General features: G+C 32.5%; 4 protein-coding genes across 6 annotated transcripts; 3 read left to right on the top strand and 1 right to left on the bottom strand.

The window, feature by feature from the left end:
• The first annotated feature begins 1,082 nt into the window (after nt 1–1,082).
• LOC123317552 lies at nt 1,083–2,130 on the top strand. The gene has a single exon (XM_044904136.1). It carries the CDS (start codon nt 1,205–1,207, stop codon nt 1,964–1,966), a length of 762 nt encoding a protein of 253 aa, XP_044760071.1. The 5' UTR covers nt 1,083–1,204; the 3' UTR covers nt 1,967–2,130.
• Nucleotides 2,131–3,189: 1,059 nt separating this feature from the next.
• LOC123317763 lies at nt 3,190–4,413 on the top strand. Its single transcript, XM_044904373.1, has one exon. The coding sequence runs from the start codon at nt 3,190–3,192 to the stop codon at nt 4,411–4,413; it is 1,224 nt and encodes a 407-aa protein (XP_044760308.1).
• A 3,019-nt stretch (nt 4,414–7,432) lies between these two features.
• Nucleotides 7,433–12,620, bottom strand: LOC123317587. 3 transcript variants are annotated; one of them, XM_044904179.1, is made up of 3 exons: nt 12,310–12,620; nt 11,906–12,194; nt 7,433–8,218 (listed from the first exon to the last, which is right to left on the bottom strand). In XM_044904179.1, the coding sequence occupies exons 2-3, from the start codon at nt 11,909–11,911 to the stop codon at nt 7,433–7,435; spliced, it is 792 nt and encodes a 263-aa protein (XP_044760114.1). In that variant the 5' UTR covers nt 11,912–12,194; nt 12,310–12,620. The 3 variants fall into 3 exon arrangements, 2 of the variants coding, with proteins under 2 accessions (XP_044760114.1, XP_044760113.1); XM_044904178.1 differs by having other exon boundaries at nt 11,906–12,246; XR_006538186.1 differs by having other exon boundaries at nt 7,433–8,211; nt 11,906–12,246.
• Nucleotides 12,621–18,509: 5,889 nt separating this feature from the next.
• LOC123317764 (ubiquitin carboxyl-terminal hydrolase 10-like) lies at nt 18,510–22,896 on the top strand. The gene is made up of 7 exons (XM_044904374.1): nt 18,510–18,515; nt 18,582–18,599; nt 18,744–18,867; nt 18,967–19,431; nt 19,663–19,861; nt 19,921–20,161; nt 22,195–22,896. The coding sequence occupies exons 1-7, from the start codon at nt 18,510–18,512 to the stop codon at nt 22,894–22,896; spliced, it is 1,755 nt and encodes a 584-aa protein (XP_044760309.1).
• The last annotated feature ends 3,287 nt before the right edge of the window (nt 22,897–26,183 follow it).

Genomic DNA, 26,183 nt, shown 5'->3' on the forward strand with positions numbered 1-26,183 from the left:
CTTATTGACTTTCTCTTCTTCTTCTTCTTCGGGTGAACGGAAATGTGATGGCTTCATAATGGTACTCATTCTCTTATATGGTTGAAAAGATATCTCCTGAGTTCTTTTACGAGGAAAAACTCTATTATCTGGTGTTGAAGAAAATTGTGGTTCTGAAATCTTCTCTAGTACTTGCAGATTCTTCAAATCAGTAGTATTCTGGTTAACAGACTTTTTACCAAGTTCATCTTCTATACGCTTGAGTTGTTTTGTTATTGGAGTATATAGCCTTTCCAAAGTTTCATCACCCTCAATTTTTCCAAGTTTAAGTCCAGCATGTTTTTTCTTAATATTCTGAATGAGTTGTTGAATAATAATTTTCCTATTCCGAGCTGATTTGATCTTCATGTTGGAATGCATCGCATACGAATAAATATTAATCATCTAGTGCTATATATTTATCGGACCCCAATCGATAACGACCATTGTTCAAATCAAAGTCTTTAACAATTACCAAAAATCCAAAATTGTCATTCCAACAGATTCCACAAATTTTTTTAAATTCATCATATGTCATATCCGGTGACACATGTTCATTGAATATATGTTTAAGATTTACATCATCTTGTTTGAATATGACCAATATATTCGCATTATCTCTTATTATGTGTTTTTTGGCTGCAACATATGTCTGACATAAAAATGCTACATCTATCGATTTATGTCTACCCATAGCATAGTATGATTTAATCTTATCTTGATTTTCACCTAAGACATCGTCAAAAATAAAAATAGAATTTGCTTTCGCATCGTTTGGTTCGTCAATTTCAGCATTCTCCTTAAATGGGAAATACCCCACTCCAGGCACTTTATTTAAAATATGTTCTAAAATCTGGTATTTCGGCTGGTAGAGACTTTTTGAGTAAATATAGACATTTTCAAAATTCAAACCATTTAAATCGAAAATTAAACTCAATAACGCATTTGACTTTCCACAACCACTTGGACCAGCAAATATGAATCTACAACTGTTTGGAAAGAGATCACCATGTTTTCTCCTTTTTTCAAATTCATAATTATCATCCAGATAATCCAAATTAACAACTGGGAGCACCGTTTGATGTTGTTCAATTCGTATTTTCCCCATTACTAAGCAGAAATCCATATAGATGATGAATATATAGGACTATAAATATTGAATTCATTATGTAATATTGTCATTATTATGTTATCATTCGGAGGTGGAGGTTTAGTGAATTCAATAATTAATAAATTACCTTTCGAGTTACATTTGCCTGGATATCATTATTGTGGCCCTGGAACAAGACTTTCAGAACGTCTTGCTAGAAACGATCCGGGTATAAATAAACTTGATGAAGCTTGTAAGGAACACGATATAGCTTATTCCAAACATACGGAATTGTCTGATAGACATATTGCTGATAAAATATTAGAAGACAAAGCTTGGGAACGAGTGAAGTCCAAAGACGGCACATTTAAGGAGAAAAGTGCTGCCTTGCTAGTCACCGGAGCAATGAAAATGAAACGAAAGATGGGTATGGGTCTTCGGAATAGACAAAAATCTTTCAGAAGTTTTGTCTTGAAACCAACTCATAAAATTTTAAAGAAATCAGGGGGCGATGATTTGAGAAAATCAACGTTGATCGCCCTCAAAACAGCTCGAACTGCAATTAAGAAAGCAGGTGGAAAGAAAAATATTAAAATTCCCCGAATCATACCATTCGAATCAAAATCCGGTGGAATTCTACCACTCATACCCATATTCGCAGGACTGTCAGCATTAGGAACCATGTTAGGTGGAGCTAGCGCTGTTGCCAAAACGGTAATTGATGCTAATAATGCTAAGAAAAAACTGGAAGAAGATCAGCGACACAACAAAGCGATGGAGTCCATAGGACATGGACTTTTCATAAGAAAATCCAAACGTGGATTTGGTTTATATATTAGAAAACAGTCAAAAAACTAGATAAGCTACCCAAACGTGCCCTTTATGATTATGAAATCGAATCTTTTGCGAGAGAAATGAAAATAAAACATTTCCGAGGTGTTTTCATGAGAAATACATTACCAAAATTCCCAAAGAAGAATGAATGTGCAATTCTCAATTTAGATTCAGTTGAGGGTCCTGGAACGCATTGGGTGGCATATAAAAAGTATGGTAATGAAGTTGAATATTTTGATAGTTTCGGAAATCTCAAACCTCCCAAGGAACTAATTCATTATTTAAAATCCTGCAAAGTGAAGTACAATAGAGATACTTATCAACAATTCAATACATCCAATTGTGGTCATTTATGTTTGAGATTTCTAATTCAATAAATTAATATGATTGAAGAGATTTTTCACAGTATATCAATCATGTCGATGTTGTTCACACTCAAAAATCGATCATCAATTTTATCGATTGATTTTGCTGTTCCCATAGAGCTGAACAGTAATTTCAACTATGGTTTGGCTTTGATAGGATTCTATACATACAACACTATCCCGAATGTTGAAAAATATAATAAATTATATTATTCCGTGGATGGTGAAGATAAAGTCTTGACCTTTCCAATTGGAACTTATGAGATATCAGATATGGAGGAATTCATTAAAAGAAAACTCGAACTAGAAACTGGAAATAAAGAGGAATCTCCATTATTCTTCTTGAGACCTAATAATAATACTTTAAAGTGTGAAATATTTCATGAAAAATATGAAATTGACTTTCGACCGGAGGACTCTATTGGTGCCCTATTAGGATTTTCATCTAGGCTTCTCAAGGCAGGACAAGTTCATGAGTCAGATTTACCAGTGGATATCATCAAAGTTCGAACAATAAATATTGATTGCAACTTGATAGAGGGTTCATTTATCAATGAACTCCCATCTCATTCACTTTATGAATTTGCGATTAATAGTGATCCTGGTTACGGAGTGAACGAGATCCCCAACAAGGTGGTATACTTACCTGTAACAACACATCGAATACATAATATCACAGTGAAAGTTCTTGATCAAGACGGTGAATTGGTGAACTTTCAAGGCGAGGAGATAATTTTGAGATTACAATTGAAACGATGCTCTTAGTCGTTCCATATAAATATCAAACTACATACTACAATCAATCAGTTGATAAACAACAACTATCAAAACCACACAAACATCTTTCTCACGAAAATTGGATTTTCCTACAATCAATTGGTCATGTTGTCCAATCACGTTTTCAACCTCTATCAACCCGTAAACACCGATGAATCTATAGTAAAAATCGAAAGTCGAACCTATTTGCCATTCGTTAAATCCTTCAATCATTCCGATGTCATTGAAATCACGATAAATCGAACAGACTGTTGGCTTTTGATGCATGATGCTGCTATCATTATCAAAGGAAAAGTACAGAAAACAAAAGGCAATGGAGATGTTAAACTAGTTCAAAATGCTGGAGCATTTCTCTTCGATTCAATTATTTATGAACTCTGCGGTATGGAGATAGAGAATGTTCGAGATCCAGGTATTATATCAACAATGCGAGGATACCTAATTTATGAGGAGGATGATTCAAAACTACTCGAAACGGGAGGATGGAACTACCCGAAAACACCAACTGTGAACACAGATGGAAGTTTTATATTCAGAATACCAGTCTACCATTTATTCAACTTTTTCAAAGATTACCAAATGGCTATGTGTGGTAAGCAAACGTTCCGATTCTTCAGAGCACAAAATGATCATAATGCGATAAAAATAACATCGTCGGATCCTAAGGATCATACAGAAGCAAAAATCACCATTGATAGTATGGAATTGAAGGTGAAACATATTTATCCGAATGATATTATCAAGATGGATTTATTGAATGCTATAAGGTCTAATAAACCTATATTAATGCCATTCAGGAAGTGGGAGATTCATGAATTACCATCATTACCACATGGGGGTAATAAGGAGATTTGGGCTGTTAAAACATCTACAGAAATCGAGTGTCCAAGATTCATAATTTGTGGGTTTCAAACTGATAAGAAAAATAAAAGTTCTGAGGACATAACTGAATTCAATCATATAAATATAACAGATATTCGAGCATTATTGAATTCGGACATCATTCCGCAAGAAAATTTACGTTTGAATTTCGATAAGAATGAATATGCTGAAGCTTATCAGAATTACACTCAATTTGCTCAGAGTTATGGAATTTTCAAGAAATCCCCACTCCTGACCTTCAGCGAATTCAAAGAAAAGCCTGTTTTTGTACTGGACTGTTCCAGAAGAGATCAGACGTTCAAAGCTACAACAATTGATGTGAAACTAGAAATAGAGTCCTCGAAGGGATTTCCAAATAATACAAGAGTTTTATGTATTATAGTACATGACTGCATTATAGAATTTAAACCTCTAACAGAAGAAATTAAAAAAATTACTAATTTCTAAGAAAAATGCGTATAATCATATGTGATATTCAAGGGTTTTCGATAGATGGAGAATTCTATGTTAAGGAATTATCATTTGTATTGGGGGATAAAATATCTCATTTCATTATGATGCCTCCAAAAGAATTTTCATCTCTAAGTGACAAAGATAAGAGAACTGTTAAATTTCTTGAGAAAAAACTCCATGGGTTAAGATATACCTCCGGATACATCGAATATGGAAAGTTACCAGAGATTTTAAAGAGTATTTTACAAAGTGGAGATGTCATTTACGTGAATGGACATCAGAAGCATGATTTTTTTAAAAACATAATGATAGGAAGAGAAGTGCAAGTACTCAATGTGGAAGAGCACGGATGGACCCCACCAAAATTCGAGAAGAAACCTCCAAAGTGTATGAGTCACATACTCGATCAATGTATGTGCACTCTTAGTAATTGCGATGATCTATATCGATGGGTGTGTATGTTCCTACCGAAAGTTACATTAGTTAGTAGGCATCTCGAGTATAATGAACGCAACAATGGATAACCCAGAAGCTGTTAAAATAAATTTGGATAAATGGATGACGAATGTTTTTAAAAATGTTAATAGATTTAAAAATTTAAAATGTAAACCACGCTATATTCATCTTGTGGAATGTATTGATACAAATTAATTTTCAGTTATTTCATTATCATTATGTCTATCATGTATGAATTATGAAAATAAAATAGAAAACTTAAAAAATAAAAATAAATAAAAAATAGATTTTGTTGAAGAATACCTCAATTGAAAATATCAATGTCACTTTCATAATCAAAGAATAAAACCACAAATATTAGACTTTACGGAAGATCTACAGTTCACTCGAAGATAAGATTATACATCCTCCATAGAGAGCTATAGAGTATATACCCCTAGGTAATATAGATTTCAAAAAGGATTCCATCCATATTTATCAGAGACCGAATAATGAAATCGGACTATTCCATCATAATGAGTTTTATAGAATTGATTCGAGCAGTTTTGGGGTGATACAAAGTCATGAATATAATTGGATGGGTCTCCCACGTAGTGTGATAGTTCATGGGGTATTGAATACCTATAAAGGTAAAACATATATCTTTTATAATAATTTTTATTGTGCTGAAATTGATGAATGCAATTTATCAAGGAAATCCATGAAATATATTAGTGAAATATTCCCAACAATTTTTCATCAGTATTCAGATATATCGATGGAACGATCTATTTTCATTAAAGATAATATGATATATGAATTCAATGAATTTCTAAACAGAGCAACTGGATCATATAAATTTGAAATGGAGACACTTCTGAAAATACCATGTCAGTCAGACGGATTACTGAAGCAATTGAAAAATCTTTTGAGTATGATCATAACAAATCAAATCATTATCAGTAACACCAATTAGATGGAGTGGGGATGATGATATATGAATATGATTTTTTAAACGACTTCGATCAGTACTAGAACGTCAAAACTGTTAAAATGGACGTGTATGATTTCAATAAATCTAAAAGGTTTTATAGTTATCTCTGTCAAGAACTACATCTTGCTCTGTTATATCATGATAGTGAAAAATTCTCAAAAGTTTTGAATGATCTGGGATTATTTACACCAACAACAATTTTTCGTGAACTGGTGTTATTTGGAGCACCACAGACTATAATAAGTCAAGTGTTTCAACACAAAAAAAATAATGATTCATTTATTGAAGATATTAAAGAATCTTTCAAAAAAGATGAAATGACATTGAATGAAGTGAAGCTAATCTTGAATAATTTTGATAGTGTTTCATCCTATGATTTAATGAATATTCAGATGCTGTTGAACGGGTCATCCAAAGACATGACAGATTTTCGAAAATGTTATTCCACAAATAATATTTGGGGTGGATATAAAAAATTGAATTCATTTCTGGATGAAATGGTTAGCTTAGCAGCATATTGTGGGAATTTCATAACAATTTATCATATGCTGATGGAATTCAAGAATTGTGAAATCAATTTCGAATTTGATCCTGAGAACAATGAGAACCACAAGAAGATCCTAAGTATGGTTGATGAAGGGATATCAGGAGGTTTAATGGGTGATGATTATGCTGGGAATATAAGACCTACACAAAAAACGTATTATTATGAATTTATCAAAAACTTCTTATGTCAGAGAAATGATGTATTTTTATGATAATAAAAAGGAAATGCTATAGAATAATTCCCCCACCTCAACAGTCTCAAATCACATGACTCTTGGATTGATAAATCAAATCGCTTGTAAAACCTAGCAAAAATTTCAATTGTGAGTTTGAATTCGAGTGATCAATATGTATAAGAGTGAATTTCATCCGATAAACTATGATAGTTTAATACTGAATGTGGAAAAATCGTTCATTTTGAATATAAATATCCCGATGATTGAACATACCATTGATTTTGGATTGAGTAGTTTGAGAAATTTCGAGCCATCAGTGAAGATATCAACAAACGAAGCGTCTTTACTCCACGACAGAAAGTTATCAATATCCTTCGATATTCTACAATGGATAATGTTCATTGAAATTCTCAACTTAAATGGAGAAAATGACATTAGATATGTGGATGATATTTCTATAATAAACACAACTGTGAACGGTTTCAAAATTATACAATTATGTAGGAATGATAATTTTATATATTTAATCGGTGATGAGGTGACTAAGATACTAGAAATCAATGAAAATTCAATAAAGAAACGTTTTGACATATTAGTGAATCTCAATTTTTCATCTCATTATAGGAATTTTCTATGTGTCATGAATGATATCAGAAAAAATAGTTCTGAGTCGATTGTAAAATTAATTGAAAATTTTTGTAACCTCAATCCCTCAATTGAGAATGTAATACTGAACGAATGTTTTATTTTATATAAAGATAAAATACTTTACGACATGGAAACAATGTAAAAAGGGTTATAATAAAACAACTTCGAATTAATTTCAATGTTTTTTTTTTTTTTTTTTTTTTTCAAAATATAATCAGAAATAATTCACGTCGTCATCACCATCATTATCAGAAAAATCATGAAAGCTTTCAGACATAAGGTCAGGAACCTCTAGTTTCCAGTACAAGTAGTGAAAGCGTGGATATATTGATAACAGAAATTTAATTAATGCTAAATATTTCAAGGGTGGTGGATTATACACTATTAAATCTTTATAAGTTTTGTCATCATCGTTTTTATAAGTATGACATTTGCTGAAGTAAATATCGATTAACATAGATTCTTTTATTATTAACGCTTTCCTCTCTATATGACATGAACAATTACGACTCAAGCGTTCAAATATACTCAAATATAACTTGAATCCATCCGTTCTCTGATTATCAAACAATGTAGAATAACACATGACTTTTACTGTAATAAAGATTTCGTCTATGGAAATACTGTATGATATTGGTATAAACGTTTCCTCAGAGTCATCATCATAATCCTGGCTATCATCAGAATATTCATCCTGACTATCATCATCATCAGAATGCCACCTCTCAGAGTTTTCATGGAACCATTCTCTCATTACCAGACGATGAGGTCCCACTATCCATATTTCAATTTCATCTAATGTCTGAATTAACCCTTGTAAATATAATACAGTTTTCCCAACGATCATCCATTCTTTGACCGGAAGTTCAGTCAATTCGTTGTATTGATTCAATAATTTTATTTTGAACTGGTCGGTTAATTGAGGTTGGAAGGAAAATGTCCTCTCTATAGCTGACATAGTATACTTCAGCATTCTATCCTCACCCTTATTTTCTAAAAACTAAACTATTTTATAGTGACCCCACGGAAGTGAATGATGGTTTTCGGTTATAAAACGTTTTGTATCAGTTCTACATAGAGCCACTTTTTCTTGTTCCATTGAATAAACCCGATGATTTTCAGATATTATGTTTCTTTGAGTTATGATTTTACTTTGTCCATCAAATAGACAATTCAAATAATCATCAAATGAAATAACTTTCTTAACTACCCCCTTTTTAATTCCCTTCGCTTTTTTAGTGATATTATTGTTTGAATCAATTTTGAAAGAATACATTTTAGAGCGTAATCCAACAAACTCGCTCATTATAGCACCATTGTTCTCATCTTTCATGAGCCCTGGAACCTTTTTATTTACACGAGGAATATCATAAATATTGCTATCTGGATAATCTGAAGTATCAAAATGGGTGAGACAATCAAGTTTTATTAATTGATATGGATCTTGATCTCGAATTTCATAAATTAATGAATCAGTATCTACATATAATAGTGAAGAGTCGTTGAATTTAGTGAGACTATAATTATAATGAAAGTCGTATAAACAAGTTTTTGAAATATCTAGTACGGCAGAACCAATATACACAGGTTTATTAAAGATCAAATTAACTTTTTTCATTTCAATTGCCAATAAATTTTCCCCAAATATTATTCTTCCCTTAAAATGGGGGCTACTTATGAGATTTTTGGCGCCATAACGACCTTCCCATTTGTTCACTATTTTAACTATCCTATGTTTGCGTATGTTTTCCATTGTCTTACCAAATACGGCATTATTCATTAGTTTGTAAAGATTCTTTTCAAAATCGTTCGAAGCCTTCATTCTAAGCTCGGTATTGAGATCAATATAAGATTTAAGCCATGCTGATTGTTTGAATTTTAATACCCTATGGATTTTAGTGAGAACCATTCCGTTTTCTAAGGCCTGTTTCAAATTTCTATAATGTAAAATATATTTCTTCTTATCATATAATGTTGTTAACAATTTAGGTAATTTTGAACCTGGAGGTACTCGATTTTCCGGACAAAATGGTAAATCTGAATGTATATCATGTAGGTGTTTTGGATATTCCAGATCAACTTCTAAAAAATACCCTTCTGGAGCATTATCTGGAATTTGTATCACATCAATATTAGTGTTAGTCCACTCAAATTCATCATATGGAAGAAACTGACTCATTGCCCAACCATAGAGATTATTAACATCAAAGTAAATTATATATGATGATAACTTTTCAGAATCAAATGTAGTCATATACTTATTATTTGCCTTCGCATATCGATTAGAACACTGACTTATTCCACCTCTTATACTCTCTTCAATAAATAATATCATATCGATATCCTTGATAATTTGTAATTTCATTGATGTATATTTCAACATACAATCAAACGTAAACCCCGGGAGTGTATAATACCAAGCTGGATCTAATCCATAAGTTGTATGACAACTTACACGAAATTGTTCAAATATATCAGCTAGTAAAAGGACATCTGTTTTAAGATATAAATTGGAATAGTCTAATAAATTTTTACAATCAAAAATTGACCAGACTTGTTGAGCATGTGAATATTCCTCATCAGTTATATCTTCATCATTCAATTTATTATAAAATTTTTCTCTAGATGGGAGTGTAGTCTCTGTCAATTTTTCAATACTATCAATGTAATCATAGGGATAAATACCTTTTCTAGTAAGCAATTTATAGTGTTTAGCAGATAAATTTGGAAAATGTGAGTATAAATTAATGAATGAGTCAGGTTTCAAGTAGGTTGCTAACTTTTCAAGAGATGATTCCATAAATCGAATACTATCAATAAACCTATATTTAATTTGATGTCCCTCAAGATGAACTGTGAACGAAATATACTTTTCTTTATTCAATGGTAACACTGATATCTTAGCAAATTGAGAAAAATTTCTTATTAAGAAATGAGAGTCATAACCGCTTAAATTGTGGAAGACAACTGGTATCATAAATGATTTTTTATATTGTAAATTACATATCTTATGAGCCTGTCCTCTTATTTCACCCGTGAAATGATCATGATCTATTACAGATTCATCTCCAGCAGTAAATGACCTCTCACATATATGGCACAAATCAGACATTCCATTTTTCGGATATGATTTCATAGGTTTTATGTTCTTTATTTCAATATTCAATTTATTTGCTATCATCTCTAATTCATCATTGAACCATTTCATACAATTTTCACCAGTATAACTGTTATAAAATGATTGAGATGAATCATGATTACATTTTAAGTAATAACCCACACTCATAGGTATATGCTCCTGATACTTAAATGACTTTGAAAATGTAGTTGAAGATGAATTATGTTTCTTCAAATATGATTCAAAATCCGCATAAATTATATATGGAACTTTTTGTTTGTATACATAATTTTTGAATTCAATATGTGAATCAATAGGAAATTTGATCAATGAGGGATCATGTTTCATGCAATATTTCTTATGCTCATTTAAATTGTTTTCAGTGAGGAAATAGTTTAAACACAGGTCACAAATATACTTTTTCTTCGTATTTTTCGAAAGTTTTGAGGAAACAAGGCGAGATAAATTTTTGATTAGCACATAATGATATTTAATGGGTGTATCATCATGATCGTCATAATCAATTTCGCTATTTTCAGGAACGTATTTATCCTGAATAAGAAGTAAGTTGAAATGTCTATCGAAATTTATTTGTGTGGATATACGTGTAGGCACAACCTCGAATTTATTCTTATTCAATTGTAGCGAAAAAATATTCACTGATAAATTATTAAGTTTCTCGAATTTATGAATATCTCTAATGCTCATTGGAAATTTTATATCTTGACAACTAAGAACATTTTTGAAATATGGATAAGATTTCACACGATCACAATTTTTCTCTCTAGGATGAAGTCCAGCAACAATACTCCAAGCGAAACAAGCATTATCATAATTTTTGATATTAATACAAGCCTTTCGACGTTTGATCTCATCGGGCAACTCAATATATGAGCTACCATTCCCCATTTCAAATTTATTAATATTAACTTCAAGTGATATAATAGAATGAAGTGCGTAACCGCTGTCTTTTTCTTGAAATTCTTCTAATTTTTTTAAGATTTTATCTAATATGAGCTCTGATAAAAGTCGGTCAAGATCGCAACCAGAATCAACAATGAAATTTTCTGATTTAAAGTATTTGAAATCTAGTATTTCAGAATATCCAGATTTTTTTATGAACTCACCACAAAAAGTTGTATTCATTTTAATCATATTCAGTTTTTTCAATAGATTTTTCAATCTTCTTTTAATGAGAACAATGGCATCTACGAAAAACTCATTTATTTCAATATGTTTCAGATTTATAATAACTCCAGTTCTGACTCTACCAGTAAAGGTTGATTGAAAATCTTCCCACTTTACCCTACGAGAACGTCTATTCCGTAAATTACCCCCTTTTTTAGATGAAACCATTCGTTGTAAAATTGTTTTATATCGTTTCAAATGATTTATGTTATTTTGAATTTTGAATTTATGACTATGAATATTTGTTTTTTTCATCATCTTGTTGTATAATTTTATGTGATTATTTATAAGAACAATCCATCTGAGCTTACATTTCAAAGATTTAATTTTTTCTAAATACCTGAATGCTCTATGAAAAACTGATATAGAATCATCATTTACCTCCATGGCGACGACTTCTAACAATTTTATTCTTCACTGAATTCGAAATTTGATACAGGATACTTCGTTCCAATATCCTTCACACCTGTGAATTTTAGAAAGATCTTCCCCTCATTCAATTGATCCAGGCACTCCTTCACAGTATCGGTAGCTCGTTTCGGTAGGAAGACTTTATTTTTCTCCAGCTCTAAGAGTATGGTCTTCCCATAACGAGTTTTCAACAGGCTCGCCTTTAAAATACGAAATTTCTCTCCAAGTGGTAAGTCTCGGAGCTTGATTGTAGATTTCTCTGAATAAAAACATGCTGTATTTACTCTTTCGAAATCCATTTTTCTGGATATCTTGAATTGAGAAGAAAAAAATTTATAGAAAAACATTTTAGAATAATTTAAAATTTTACTCACCTAGATCACTATTGCACTAACTTGAGACGAATGATTGAAAACGTCGAATGATTGAAAACGTCGAATGTTATCTGTTTTTATAACTTCTTCATAACAGAGAAGGAAAAATATCTTCCATTTCCTTTATTTTTATTGCGGGAATAGGACAAATTACAATATGTCAGGTTTTCTTCATCCTGCATTGTAACAAGAAAATTCTTCGGTTGTAAAACGATGCCAGCTTCCTGTTTAAATTCTGCCAATGTTTCACTCGGTGGTATGTGATTGTATCGTATATGCGGTGTAGTGTGTCGTAGAAACCAATATCTCCCATTATATAATTATGATTTTCGATCCGCAAACTCTGTTTTTAAAAAGAATTTTATTCTTTCAATTATAAATCACAATTTCGAAAAACTAAATGACTTTATAATTGGACAGAGCGGAAAGGAGTTACAAACAGAATGAATTCTAAAATGGAACTAAATAAACTAGAATGTGTCTCTTTTCACATGGAAACCTTGGATTCTGGAAGAATCCGAGTCATCACTTTCTTCTCGCACTAACACTTTCCGCGAAGACGAAGCTGGCGTCAGCGTTCCAGTACGAGGAGCATCTCGTAATAATATCGATATAATCTTCCATTTTCTTGATTCAGAACCACATCCTCATAATCTTTTGGAACATCACAAACATCGGATATTATGACATTTACATTTTCGAAGCAGAAAAATATTTTTCAATTTCCCAATTCGGAACCGCATCCTCATATTCTTGTCGAAACACGAAAACAATTCAATCCACAATGATAACAGAACCGTGAGATTAACATTGATTATTTTTTTCTTTCAATATTCTTATTCAAATCGAACTGATGAAAAACTTAAAACTCATGGACTCAATTAACTGGGGGGCGATACTCTGGAGGCGACACTCTGGGGCCCCCAATATTTTTACATCATTCAGACCCCCCAGTGACATCTCAGGGTTCAGTGTACTCCCAGGCGGCACGTGTAGTCCATGATCGCGTCATCAACGTATCACCAACAATTCAATTTCCTTATTAGCGAGCTGGCGCGGCCGCGTTGATAATCGGATTATATAAAACTATCCTAGGTTCGAATCCCGTCGACTTCAAGATTCTTTTTTCCCCCTTTTTCTTTTTTTTTATTACGGCCCCAAAATACAACTACATCTCTGAACCCCCACAATGGAACCCCCTTTCAGGAGACCCAGCGCTCCGCGCCCCACTACTCAGGGCCCCCATATTCATACGATTTCTAATATCTCAAGGTCAAATTTGAGCTAGAACATACATTGCTATACTACTTTCATGGATATTTATTAATTTTAGATATTTAGATGGTATAGCATTGATTTGGGCACCTGAATCTAACTTGAAATTTATGTAAGTATTATTTAAATTTAAGTCAATATTCCAATCAGAGTCAGAAATCGAATTGATTGTTGCAAAATGATCATTGTGAAATTCATCGCTTTCGGAAAAGTCTGAAGTGCAATTTAAATTGTTACATTCAATTGAAACTTGATTAACAGACCTGCAAAATTTGGCAAAGTGATGTGATTTTCCGCATTTAGCACACGTTTTTCCGAAGGCTGGACATTGGTTCACTCCATGAAGTCTTCCACAATTCCGGCATGAGAACTGCCTCTTTTCTTGATTATAATTACCAGCACTATATTTCTTGCAGTGATGACAACGTTCTCCTTGAATTTTTCGAGAAGGACTTTCGCTCTTCTTGTTTCCAGTATAATTTGAATTGGATGTGGAGAATTGCCTTTGATGCACATTCACTGTGTTTAAGGTTAAGTCAGAAGTATTCTTGGTAATGGTTTCCATCTGCGCTTGTGTTCTCTCGGCGAGTTTACATATTGAAATTGCTTTTTCCAAATTTAATTCTTTCTTCAAATTGTTGTTGAAAATGCCTAATATCAATTTATCACGTATTAAGCTGTCTCGTAGATTTTCAAATTCGCAGGAACTACTTAATTGACGAAGAACTTTGATATAATTATCGATACTTTCATGTTGTTGCTGATTGCGTAGAAAAAAAATATGTCGTTCATAGGTTAAATTTTTTTCTGGTTTGAAGAAATTTTCAAATTTATTCATTACGGTATCTAAATCCATTTTCACTTCATCGTCGTTCCATTCGAACTGGTTGTATATTTTCAAGGATTCATTTCCAATGCAGCTCAAAAGTATGGAACATTTCGTTTCGGATGATTTTTTGATGAGATCTGATGCTTTCAGGTAAAGGTCGAATTTTTGCTTGAAGAATTGCCAGCTTTCGTCCAACGGGATGCTGAAATCCATTTGATCTGGTGGTGAAATTCCCGTTGCCATTTCGAAGTATAATTTTTAATATAACGATTATTAAAATGTAATTTCACTTGATGTACTTAGTATTTGTACGATCCTGTTCGCAGCGCCATGTTGTATTTCAAGGTTGAATTTGTTTATGAATAATACACATTGGATGAGTTATTGTTTAATACTGATTCTTGTGACACAGAACACATCAAGTAGCACCTGTGTGTCCCCTGCGCAGCAGGTGGCGCAAACTAATTATCTAATACTACAACAAAAATGAATAGTGACAAAAAAATTTATTATATCATGAATAATGAATATTTTTCTATTATCCATCGTGTTTCATATGTTGGAGGACTTTGAATTAAATCTTAGTGAATATCTTGAATAGAAATGGACAACAAACCTTTTGGAAAAACATTCCCTGTGATTTATTATTGAAAAAGACCCGAAATATTTGAGTTAAAAACTGTTTTTTCTGAAAATCTCAATTTTAATGAAAGTTTACTCTACATTGACTGTATAACTTTTTTTTTATATTTTCTCGGGAAGGTTTTGAACGAAACAAGACACATTAAATGGAAGTAAAATTCAGGATTTCACCGAATCTTATGTGGAAGAAGAGAAATGAACCATTTTCAAAATACTGAAATGCTGATTTAATACTTTCGTTCTCCACCGTGGAAAAATGCTGTGTTGCTCTGATGAGGCCAAATGAGGCCGAAACCATGGTCAGCATCTGCTCTTCTTCGGTGGAGCGTACTCCATTTGGGGCCTTGACGATGGCAAATTGGCTAGCTCAATTCAGATCGTAACACTTTTCGATATTCATATCGTCGGGTGGTATGCATCTGAATTTATCCTCAATAATGTTTAAGTTCACCCATATTAACTTTCTTGACCGAAATATTGGGAAATGAATTAAGACTCTTTTATCTGCATAATCCGTTCATTGAAATTTCTTAGAAAATGGGTAGGTAGGTAATAGTTCCGATTAACGGCGGTAAAGGGATTCAAACCCTTCGGAGAATGACCATTTTCAAAAGGGATGTAATTATGAATATCGATAAGAAATAGAATTCAGAAAAATAATAAAACGTTAAGTTTGAAGAGACATGCTTTTCAAAGAAAATGAGTTATGGAACAATATTGTTTGAATTTATGAAGGGAAAAAGGGTTCCTTCAGAGAAATCGATAATGAAGATGTTAAGCTTACGAGTAATATAGGTACCTGAATAAACTGTTCAATTACGTATCCTTCAGATTAGTTGACTGTTCAAAATCATTTTTCATGATTTAATACACAGGGTGTCCCAAAACTATTCGTTAAATATAGAAACGACAACAAAACTAGGAGAATAAACTCTGTACTCTATCCAAGTCATAGATTACCTATGACCTAAAAAACTGCATTTTATTACTCAATAAGGTTTTTTAACTGCTTTCCAACGAATATCATAACCATATTGTCCTTAATTTTGAGAATAGAACCATATAGCATTGAAGAATTTTGTTCAGCATATTACAGATTGAGATGAATATGTTTGTTACCTATATATTGTGTTTTTAGATTAGGTTCAAATTTTGAATGTGACGTATTTTCTTTTCACTTGTATCTTTGTTGAGCTGCAGTGATGTGAAAATAAAGTTATCTATATATCTATCTATCTAGTGAATCAAACGTCACACCACGATAGAGTAGACCAAATATTATCGAATGACACCAACATTAGTTCAACGAAAATGCACTGTTTCCAAAATAATCAGAATTTTATTAAAATACCTAAAGTTTTCGAAATATTTTTCTTGATCACAGGGCCAGTTTATGAAGAAGGATATCGATTTTAAATTATATTGAACTAAGATGGCATTTATGCCTCCTTTGGGTCCTTCATTTATTGTAAATTTTTGAGGAATTTTGGTCAATGAACTGAACTAAACTAAACTAAGTTTATTGTTTTATCTCCCCTAATTGAAATTATTTCAAGTGGTTGATCGATAACCTAAGTAAATCTAAATTAAAACAATTGCTTTTTCTACATGATTTTCATTACTCAAGATAAACCCCCTCTATAGGGGTGATAATATGGGAAAAAAACGCTATCCTTTCATATCCTTTCACAAATTGGCCTTGTGATTGAAAATCAGCAACTTTAGGTTAGGTTGTTTTCAGAAACGGTACATTTTCGCTCAACTAATGTTGGTGCCATTCAATATTTGATCTACTCTATCGTGGTGTGACGTTTGATTTACTAGTTTTGGGACACCCTGTATATCTACCTATTATTTTAAAGTCTTAAGTTTTGATATCCAATTGTTTTTATTACTTAGAAGTATGAGGATTTGAGTTTTATAATCATAAAAACAATATTTGTATGGCTTGTTACTTTTTCCCTTGAAGTAAATACAAAAATAGCTGTTACTTTCTTACTTTGAAAACACCAATACACCTGACTAGTTGAATATTTACCCAAAATAATGAAACTTTAGATTTAAGCACAGAAAACTGATAATTCGCTCATATAGAAGGTGAGTTTTTGACTCATACACATATTTCCACAGTATATTCTTGAAGTCAAAAGAAACACTTTTTTTTATACCATTTTTTCCGAATTGGCTCTTTTTGAAAGATGCAGGCTGTTGAAAAAACATAAAAAATGTTATTTTTAGTTTTATCTCACAAACGGTTTCGTCGAATGAAATGAATTTATAGTTTTTCATTTATTTGATGACCTAATCTTTTCGAACACAAGATATCACCCCCCGTCTTCCAGTTTTTTCACTATGAACATTACGTTCCATGAAAAATACCAAAAAAAAAGAATCAAACGCTTGAAACTAAGTTTGACGAAAGTTTTGTAAGATGAAAGTGTTCTTCATATTTTCTCTTATAATGCGACATTTTCGATCAATTTGATGTTGAGAAATTGAAAAGTATCTGTGAATTTTTAAAAATTGGGTACTTTGGCTGATTACAACTCTTTTTAGAAGATATACAGATGTGTCGTGTCACCAGTAAACTAATAACCCAAATTGAGTTATTAGATCACCTATCTCCTTATGAAAACTTGAAATGAAGAAATCTATTCATCAGGGTCGAATCGAAAAAAATGGTATGGGAAAAAAGTGTTTTTTTAGCTCAAGAATCTACTTATGAAATTATTGTACGAGTTAAAGACTTACCCTGTATAGATTTAAATGAATATGGAAAACTGCAAATTTCACACAATTCAACTATTCATTTTAGGCCTTAAATTGTTTCAAAAAAATTAAGAGTACCTATCCACTAATCCAACAGGCAAAAAAAATTGAGGGAATACCATTCGAGTCAAATAGAAAAGAATATGATAAATATTGAAGAATTAGATTTCATTGAAATGATTCCTTTTCTTCGACAAAACTCACATCTTAGAAGAGTTCCGGTATGTTCCATTTATGAATTTTACGCGATAAAATAATAAAAATGATTTGTGATGAAAACGAAAATACAGAAATTAGATGAAATAAAACTCAATTTTTCTAGAAAAATATCAGTATGCGCTTTTAACTGAAGAAATAGATATTGTAATATCTATTATCAAATATAGAATAACAACATTTGAAATCGAAAATTAGTCAGATTTCCAAATTGTGCGCAAGAGGGCGGTCCCAACCCCAGGTAGAAGCATGATGCCATTAGTCAGAAACGACGAAACTAGGTAGAAAGTGGGAGAAACGGCAGCGTGCTATATAACCTAGCAGTCATTTGTCGGTCTCAGAGTTGAGTTACCTCAATGATGTTAAGATTGTTTAGACTGTTTGAATACTCGCAAGTTTTCGAATATTATAAACGAACTTTAAGGTGACATTACAGTGTTGTGATTGATGCTTGATGAATTTTCAAGTTATGGATGTAAGTAATTCTTTTCTTTTATCTCTAGTCAGTTGGTTGCTATTTAATAATTTGGTTATTGTTCAGATTTTCTGTTTCAAACAGGTATGTGTTATTTTTTTATTTGAAAATGATCATGTAGGTATATGGTAGTATCTCTAGAAGTTCAAAGATATTTTCAGCACTTTGAATATAACATTATATCAACTTCAATATCTGAAATGACATTAATATTAATTTTATTTTCAGAATATGCAGTTTTTAGATATAACAGGGTTGGAAGTGGACGAGATTCGTCACATAAATTCTTGTCTGTCTGATACCTCTGAAAGAATCTCCTTGCCTTGGACTCTCAAGAAGAAATCTCCCCAAAGTGAGTATTGTGATGTATTTTTCAATAATAATGTCCTTGCAAATGTAGTCCAAGAAAGATTTGATGTAACTAGAAATTTAATAATCAACTTATTTTCAGAAAAATTACACAGAAAACCAAATGCAGCAGTCGAATGTAAGAAGCTATCAGACGTTGATGAAGAAACACTGATCTCACACGACAATGCTATATCTGTTTATACACCCACTTCTAAGACGGATCATTTCATTCCCACACAAGTTTCTACAACGGCCGACAAAGTAACAGTTCCCTCCAATAGAATTGCGGAAGAACTTCGCAATTCACCGAGTGTCCCAATATCGAACCTGATCGAAAGTAATACCGAAGTGATGCCTGTTAAAGTTGAAAATATTGTGGCAACATCCTCGAACAAGACTGAAGAAATGAAGAATAAGCCTGTGAAGGCTTATGTGTGTGATGTGAAAGAAAATGGAGTCAAATCAGATGTTAATGAACCTGTAAACGTATGGGCGAAGAAATCATCGACGAGTCTCTTCAAGAAAGAGGAACCCACGACAAATGGAGAGTTAGTGACTGAACGCAGTGATTAGAAAGTTAAATCGTTGGACACTGTTGAAAAAAGCAGAACTATTGATCCAGCCACTCACAGACTAGCATATTAGTTGTTGAAGAGACTTTGATTAAATTTTTTGAGTAGAAAAACGTTTTAGGTTTTACATAGTCAGTTGTTTGAGTTGAAGAATCAATTATTTTTGTTGTGATATCAATAAATTTTTTCTATTTTTGTTACTCAACAGTTTATTTTATTTCCAGAATTTCTATCGAATTTCGAAATTGATGGAAAAAGTGCTAATCAACAACCAAGAGGCTTAATCAATAGGAGCAATTATTGCTACATCAATTCGATTTTACAAGCCTTGCTGGCCTGCCCACCTTTATGCAATCTGCTGATAGGACTTTCGAAGAATTTGACGGAGAATGGACAGGGCCTACCACCCATCATAAAGAACATGTAAGTTTTATAACAATCCTTCGCTTTGACAACATCTAAATCAATTTGAAATCTTCCAGGTGCAAATTCATCAATAAATTCGAGAAGCTGCCCGATTCCTACCTAAACCGTATATCGAAAAGGAACAAGAAGAAACGGGGGAGTTTCGACTTCTCCTGCGGCGACTCGATCGAAGCCTCTTCGATCTACACCATCCTGAATGGTACCAGAAGCGACTCGTTTCTCGTCGAGGGACGTCAAGAGGACGCTGAGGAATTTTTGGGTCTACTGCTGAACGGACTGAAGGACGAAATGATGACTGTAAGTAGTCGAAATTATTGATTAAGCGCATGACTCTTGGTTAAACATGATGAACGAGAACACTTGACTCGGTTTCGCAATTTTTAATTAAGATATTTGTTGATACGCGTGTTTCTGGTTTTATATCATTAAACTCATGTTAAAATCGGAGATAGGCGGAAATTTAATTGATCGTTTACAATTGGTAGACTTTGTTTTTGGGCTGAGGATATTTCTAGGATTTTTCAAAGATCTAAACGTTTACCTTTATCACCTTTATGTACAATTTTTACATGATAGAAATCTACGAAGTGGTTGGGAGTTATACAAAGATTAGAGAAACCAGTTGTTGATTTAATCTGCAGAATAGATCTTCACCATTGAAAAATATTCATCTTAAATTCTTCTTATTGGTACATACGAGGATACATTGAAAATTTCTTAGTCTACAATAGAACCAAACAAAATTTCAATGTCAAAATATTTTATTAATCAACATACTCTCCTCTTAATTGGATATGCATTTATTACAAAGAACCTGCAACGTCTCTAGACCTTTCAGAAAGATGTTTCTTCTTGCTCTGAAAACCAGAACTCCACAGCTTTTATAACCTCCTCGTTGGAAGAAAATTTACGACCTTTTAAACTTTTTTTCTGTTGAGGAAAGAAATGATAGTCGGATGGAGCCAAATCTGGTGAATAAAGGGGGTGTTCTAGTAATTCAAACTCTTGATCACGGATTTTTTTCATGGCAACATTAGATTTGTGTCGGCGTTGTCCTGCAGAAACAAAACACCTTTGGATAGCTTTCCGGGTCTTTTCTCCTCAATTTTTTTCCGTAGAATGGTCAGAAATGTCTAATAGTAATCTCTGGTTATAGTTCTACCCTTATCCAAAAACTTAATCATGGTTACTCCATGCCAATCCCATAAACCTGAAACAAGAACTTTTCTTGCCGATTTTTGAACGATTTTGGGTCTTGAAGAACCAGAGTTTTGCCATTCCATCGATTTTTGCTTCGTTTCTGGATCGTAGAAATGTACCCAAATCTCATCCATAGTAACAATTCGGTCTACATCGTTTTCAAATCGAGCACAGATCGAACGCGACGCTTTTATCCTTGCACGCTTTAGGTCAACATTCAAACATTTGGGGATCCATTTTGCAGCAATTTTTCTCACGTCCAAATTGACGTGAACTATATGATGAACGCGTTCATATGAAATTTTCAGTGCTTCAGATATCCGTTTTAGCCTAATTCGACGGTCTGATAAAATCATGTCATGAACTGCATCGATATTTTCGGAGACTCACACATAAACTGTCCTTCCCGATCGGTCATCATCTTCAATGGAAAATTTACCTCTTTTGAAGCTTGCAGTCCAATTTTTCACGGTCGCATACGGAGGACATTGATCACCAAGGATATTAAGCATATCTTCGTAAATCTGCTTACCCCGTAACCATTTTAAATACACGTACTTGACGATGGCTCGATACTCCAATTTTTCGATTTTCACAATTTCGGTGGACATCTTCTTTCTTTTAATTTATTGCGTAACTCTGGTTTACTTTTTTGACTTCAAACTTCACACTGACACTTCTGATGAGTTATTTTGTTCGTTGCTATGGTAACGCAATAATTTTTTATGCATGGAACTGGTCTATGCTAACTAGATATCAATACATCCTCGTATATCGACATCGATTTATTCACTCTTTTAATCTGAATATTTAAGAATTACAAACTTCCTCTACCTCCAAAGTGAACTCAACTATAGTCTTTTAAAACTCCTCACAATTAAATTGCAGTTTAAATGAATGCTGAATTGAATTTTGAAAATGAAAATGATGTTATATGTACCAATAAGAAGAATTTAAGATCAATATTTTTTAATGGCAATAAATAGTTCAATTAAAATTGTGAAACGTAGTCAAGTATTTCCTTCTCTTCTTTTATTAATCGAATGTACGTGGTGTTTGGCATAAGTTCACATTATTACATTCAATATATTATTGCTTGTCGTATCTCACAACTTTTTTTGTCCTTTCAGATAATCAAATCCTGCAAAACTGAGAACAAGATAGAAATGAATCGCGACTCCGAAGACTGGAAACAAATGGGACCAAAGAACAAGGGTAACATCACGAGAAAGGTTCGATTCGACAAAACTCCAATCAGCGACATATTCGGCGGACTCTTGTGCTCAAAGATCCACAGAACGGGAGATAAATCCACAGAAAACATACAGCCGTTCCTGACTCTTCAGCTGAACATCAGAACGGCCAAAACCATCACGGAAGCCCTGGAACAGCTGACGATAAAGAATCAACTTGAAGGAATAACTTCGGCCAAGACGAATCAAAAGGTGGAAGCGTGGCAGCAGGTGCTGATCGAGAAGCTGCCGGCTGTTCTCGTCCTCCATCTGGAATGTTTCGGTTACAAGTGGAACGGTTGCACGAAGATTATGAAGACGATGGAGTTCCCCATCGACCTCCAGGTTGATTCCAAGATCCTGTCGGGAAAACCTAGCAGTTCTTCAGAGAAACAGTACAAGCTTTTCGCTGTCGTTTACCATGAAGGTAAAGAGGCCAGCAAGGGACACTATGTGGCGGACGCGTTCCATTCTGGACATCATACTTGGTTGAGGTTTGACGATGCAAAAGTGAGGTCAGTGTCAGTGGAAAGTGTTTTAAAACCGCATGGAGACAGAGTTCCTTATCTTTTATTTTATAAAAGAGGTGATATAGTTTAAGGTGTATAAATTGAACTATAGAATTATTAATTTGTACATATTAGCGAAAAGGATCGACTAAAATTGTTTTTTGTTATTTTATGAGTAATGTATTGTAAATCTGAAAAATTTAAATTATATTTATGATGTTATGTAAATATATACTATATTTTAATAAACAGACTTTATAATATATTTCCTTAGTTTTTTTGAGCAGAATTTCCCCGGAATGAACGATTGAAAAAAGCCTAAATTAGCAGTGAATGAAAAAAAAACAGACTAAAAGATAATCTATATATTAATAAAAGAGGATCTATGGTTTACTTCAAAATGCTTTATTGTTCAAACGATCGCACCAAATTGGACAATTCTTTATTTGTTGTGTTTATTATTGTTAGGGCAAGGTTTATAGAACAAAATATTACCAAAAAAAATTGTAGAAAACAGAAAAAAAGGCATTCTTTTGTCTTACGACCAATCGAGCAATCATAGAGTACTTATAGGTTTTAATATGCCACATTGTCACACAATCACGATGAGTCAGTTATTAATATCTACCCTAGAAATAATTTAAATGGCAAAACTAGGTTTGCCGGGTCAGCTAGTATGTAATAAACTCAATAGCCTTCTAATGACCAAGAATTGCGAAAGTTTAAAACTGGAAAAGAAATAAAAACTATTATAAATAGCATATTTCTCAAGAAAATTATCATGAGTTTTCTCTCTCATCAAGAAAATGAATAGTGACAAAAATTTTTATTATATCATGAATAATAAATATTTTTCTATTATCCATTGTGATTCATATGTTGGAGGACTTTGAATTAAATCTCAATGAATATCTTGAATAGAAATGGACAACAAACTTTCTGGAAAAACATTCCCTTGGATTTATTATTGAAAAAGACCTGAAATATTTGAGTTAAAAACTGTTTTTTCATAAGATAAAACACGAAATTTGATTCCTGTAATAATGCACTACACTGCGCAAAAAAATTAACGCACATTCTGAAAAACTCAATTTCAATGAAAGTTAACTCTACATTGACTGTATAACTTTTTTTTTATATTCTCTCGGGAAGGTTTTGAACGAAACAAGACACATTAAATGGATGTAAAATTCAGGATTTCACCGAATCTTATGTGGAAGAAGAGAAATTAACCATTTTCAAAATACTGAAATGCTGATTTAATACTTTCGTTCTCCACCGTGGAAAAATGCTATGTTGCTCTGATGAGACCGAATGAGGCCGGAACCATGGTCATCATCTGCTTTTCTTCGGTGGAGCGTACTCCATTTGGGGCCTTGAAGATGGCAAATTGGCTAGCTCAATTCAGATCGTAACACTTGTCGATATTCATATCGACGGGTGGTATGCATCTGAATTTATCCTCAATAATCTTTAAGTTCTCCCATATTTATTTTCTTGACCGAAATATTAGGAAATGAATTAAGACTCTTTTATCTGCATAATCCGTTCATTGAAATTTCTTAGAAGATGGGTAGGTAGGTAATAGTTCCGATTAACGGCGGTAAAGGGATTCAAACCCTTCGAAGAATGACCATTTTCAAAAGTGATGTGGTGTAATTATGAATATCGATAAAAAATAAAATTCAGAAAAATAATAAAACGTTAAGTCTGAAAAGACATGCTTTTCAAAGAAAATGAGGTATGGAACAATATTGTTTGAATATATGAAGGGCAAAAGGGTTCCTTCAGAGAAATCGATAATGAAGATGTTAAGCCTACGAGTAATATAGGTACCTGAATAAACTGTTCAATTACGTATCCTTCAGATTAGTTGACTGTTCAAAATCATTTTTCATGATATAATATACAGGGTGTCCCAAAACTATTCGTTAAATATAGAAACGACAATAAAACTAGGAGAATAAACTCTGTACTCTATCCAAGCCATAGATTACCTATGACCTAAAAAACTGCATTTTATTGCTCTATTAGGTTTTTTAACTGCCTTCCAACGAATATCAGGAAAGAGAGAAATTTTGTAGTCTTTAAAAAAACCATATTGTACTTAATTTTGAGAATAGAACCATATAGCATTGAAGAATTTTTTCAGCATGTTACAGATTGAGATGAATATGTTTGTTACCTATATATTGTGTTTTTAAATTAGGTTCAAATTTTGAATGTGACGTATTTTCTTTTCACTTGTATCTTTGTTGAGCTGCAGTGATGCGAAAATAAAGTTATCTATATATCTATCTATCTAGTGAATCAAAGGTCACACCACGATAGAGTAGACCAAATATTATCGAATGACACCAACATTAGTTCAATGAAAATGCACCGTTTCCAAAATAATCAGAATTTTATTAAAATACCTAAAGTTGTCGATTTTCGAAATATTTTTCTTGATCACAGGGCCAGTTTATGAAGAAGGATATCGATTTTAAATTATATTGAACTAAGATGGCATTTATACCTCCTTTGGCTCCTTTATTTATTGTAAATTTTTGAGGAATTTTGGTCAATGAACTAAACTAAACTAAACTGAGTTTATTGTTTTATCTCCCCTAATTGAAATTATTTCAAGTTGTTGATCGATAACCTAAGTAAATCTAAATTAAAACAATTGTTTTTTCTACATGATTTTCATTACTCAAGATAAACACCCTCTATAGGGGTGATAATATGGGAAAAAAACGCTATCCTTTCACAAATTGGCCTTGTGATATAAAATCAGCAACTTTAGGTTAGGTTTTTCTCAGAAACGGTACATTTTCGCTCAACTAATGTTGGTTCCATTCAATATTTGATCTACTCTATCGTGGTGTGACGTTTGATTCACTAGTTTTGGGACACCCTGTATATCTACCTATTATTTTAAAGTCTTAAGTTTTGATATCCAATTGTTTTTATTACTTAGAAGTATGAGGATTTAAGTTTTATAATCATATAAACAATATTTGTATGGCTTGTTACTTTTCCCTCGAAGTAAATACTAAAATAACTGTTACTTTCTTACTTTGAAAACACCAATACAACTGATTATTTAAATATTTACCCAAAATAATGAAAATTTAGATTTGAGCACAGAAAACTGATAATCCGCTCATTTAGAAGGTGAGTTTTTGACTCATACATATATTTCCACAGTATATTCTTGAAGTCGAAAGAAACACTTTTTTTTTTATACCATTTTTTCCGAATTGGCTATGTTTGAAAGATGCAGGCTGTTGAAAAAACATAAAAAATTTTATTTTTAGTTTTATCTCACAAACGGTTTCGTCGAATGAAATGAATTTATAGTTTTTCATTTATTTGATTACCTAATCTTTTTCG

This window comes from Coccinella septempunctata, chromosome 7 (assembly GCF_907165205.1).
Source record: "Coccinella septempunctata chromosome 7, icCocSept1.1, whole genome shotgun sequence".
Classification (NCBI taxonomy): domain Eukaryota; kingdom Metazoa; phylum Arthropoda; class Insecta; order Coleoptera; family Coccinellidae; genus Coccinella; species Coccinella septempunctata.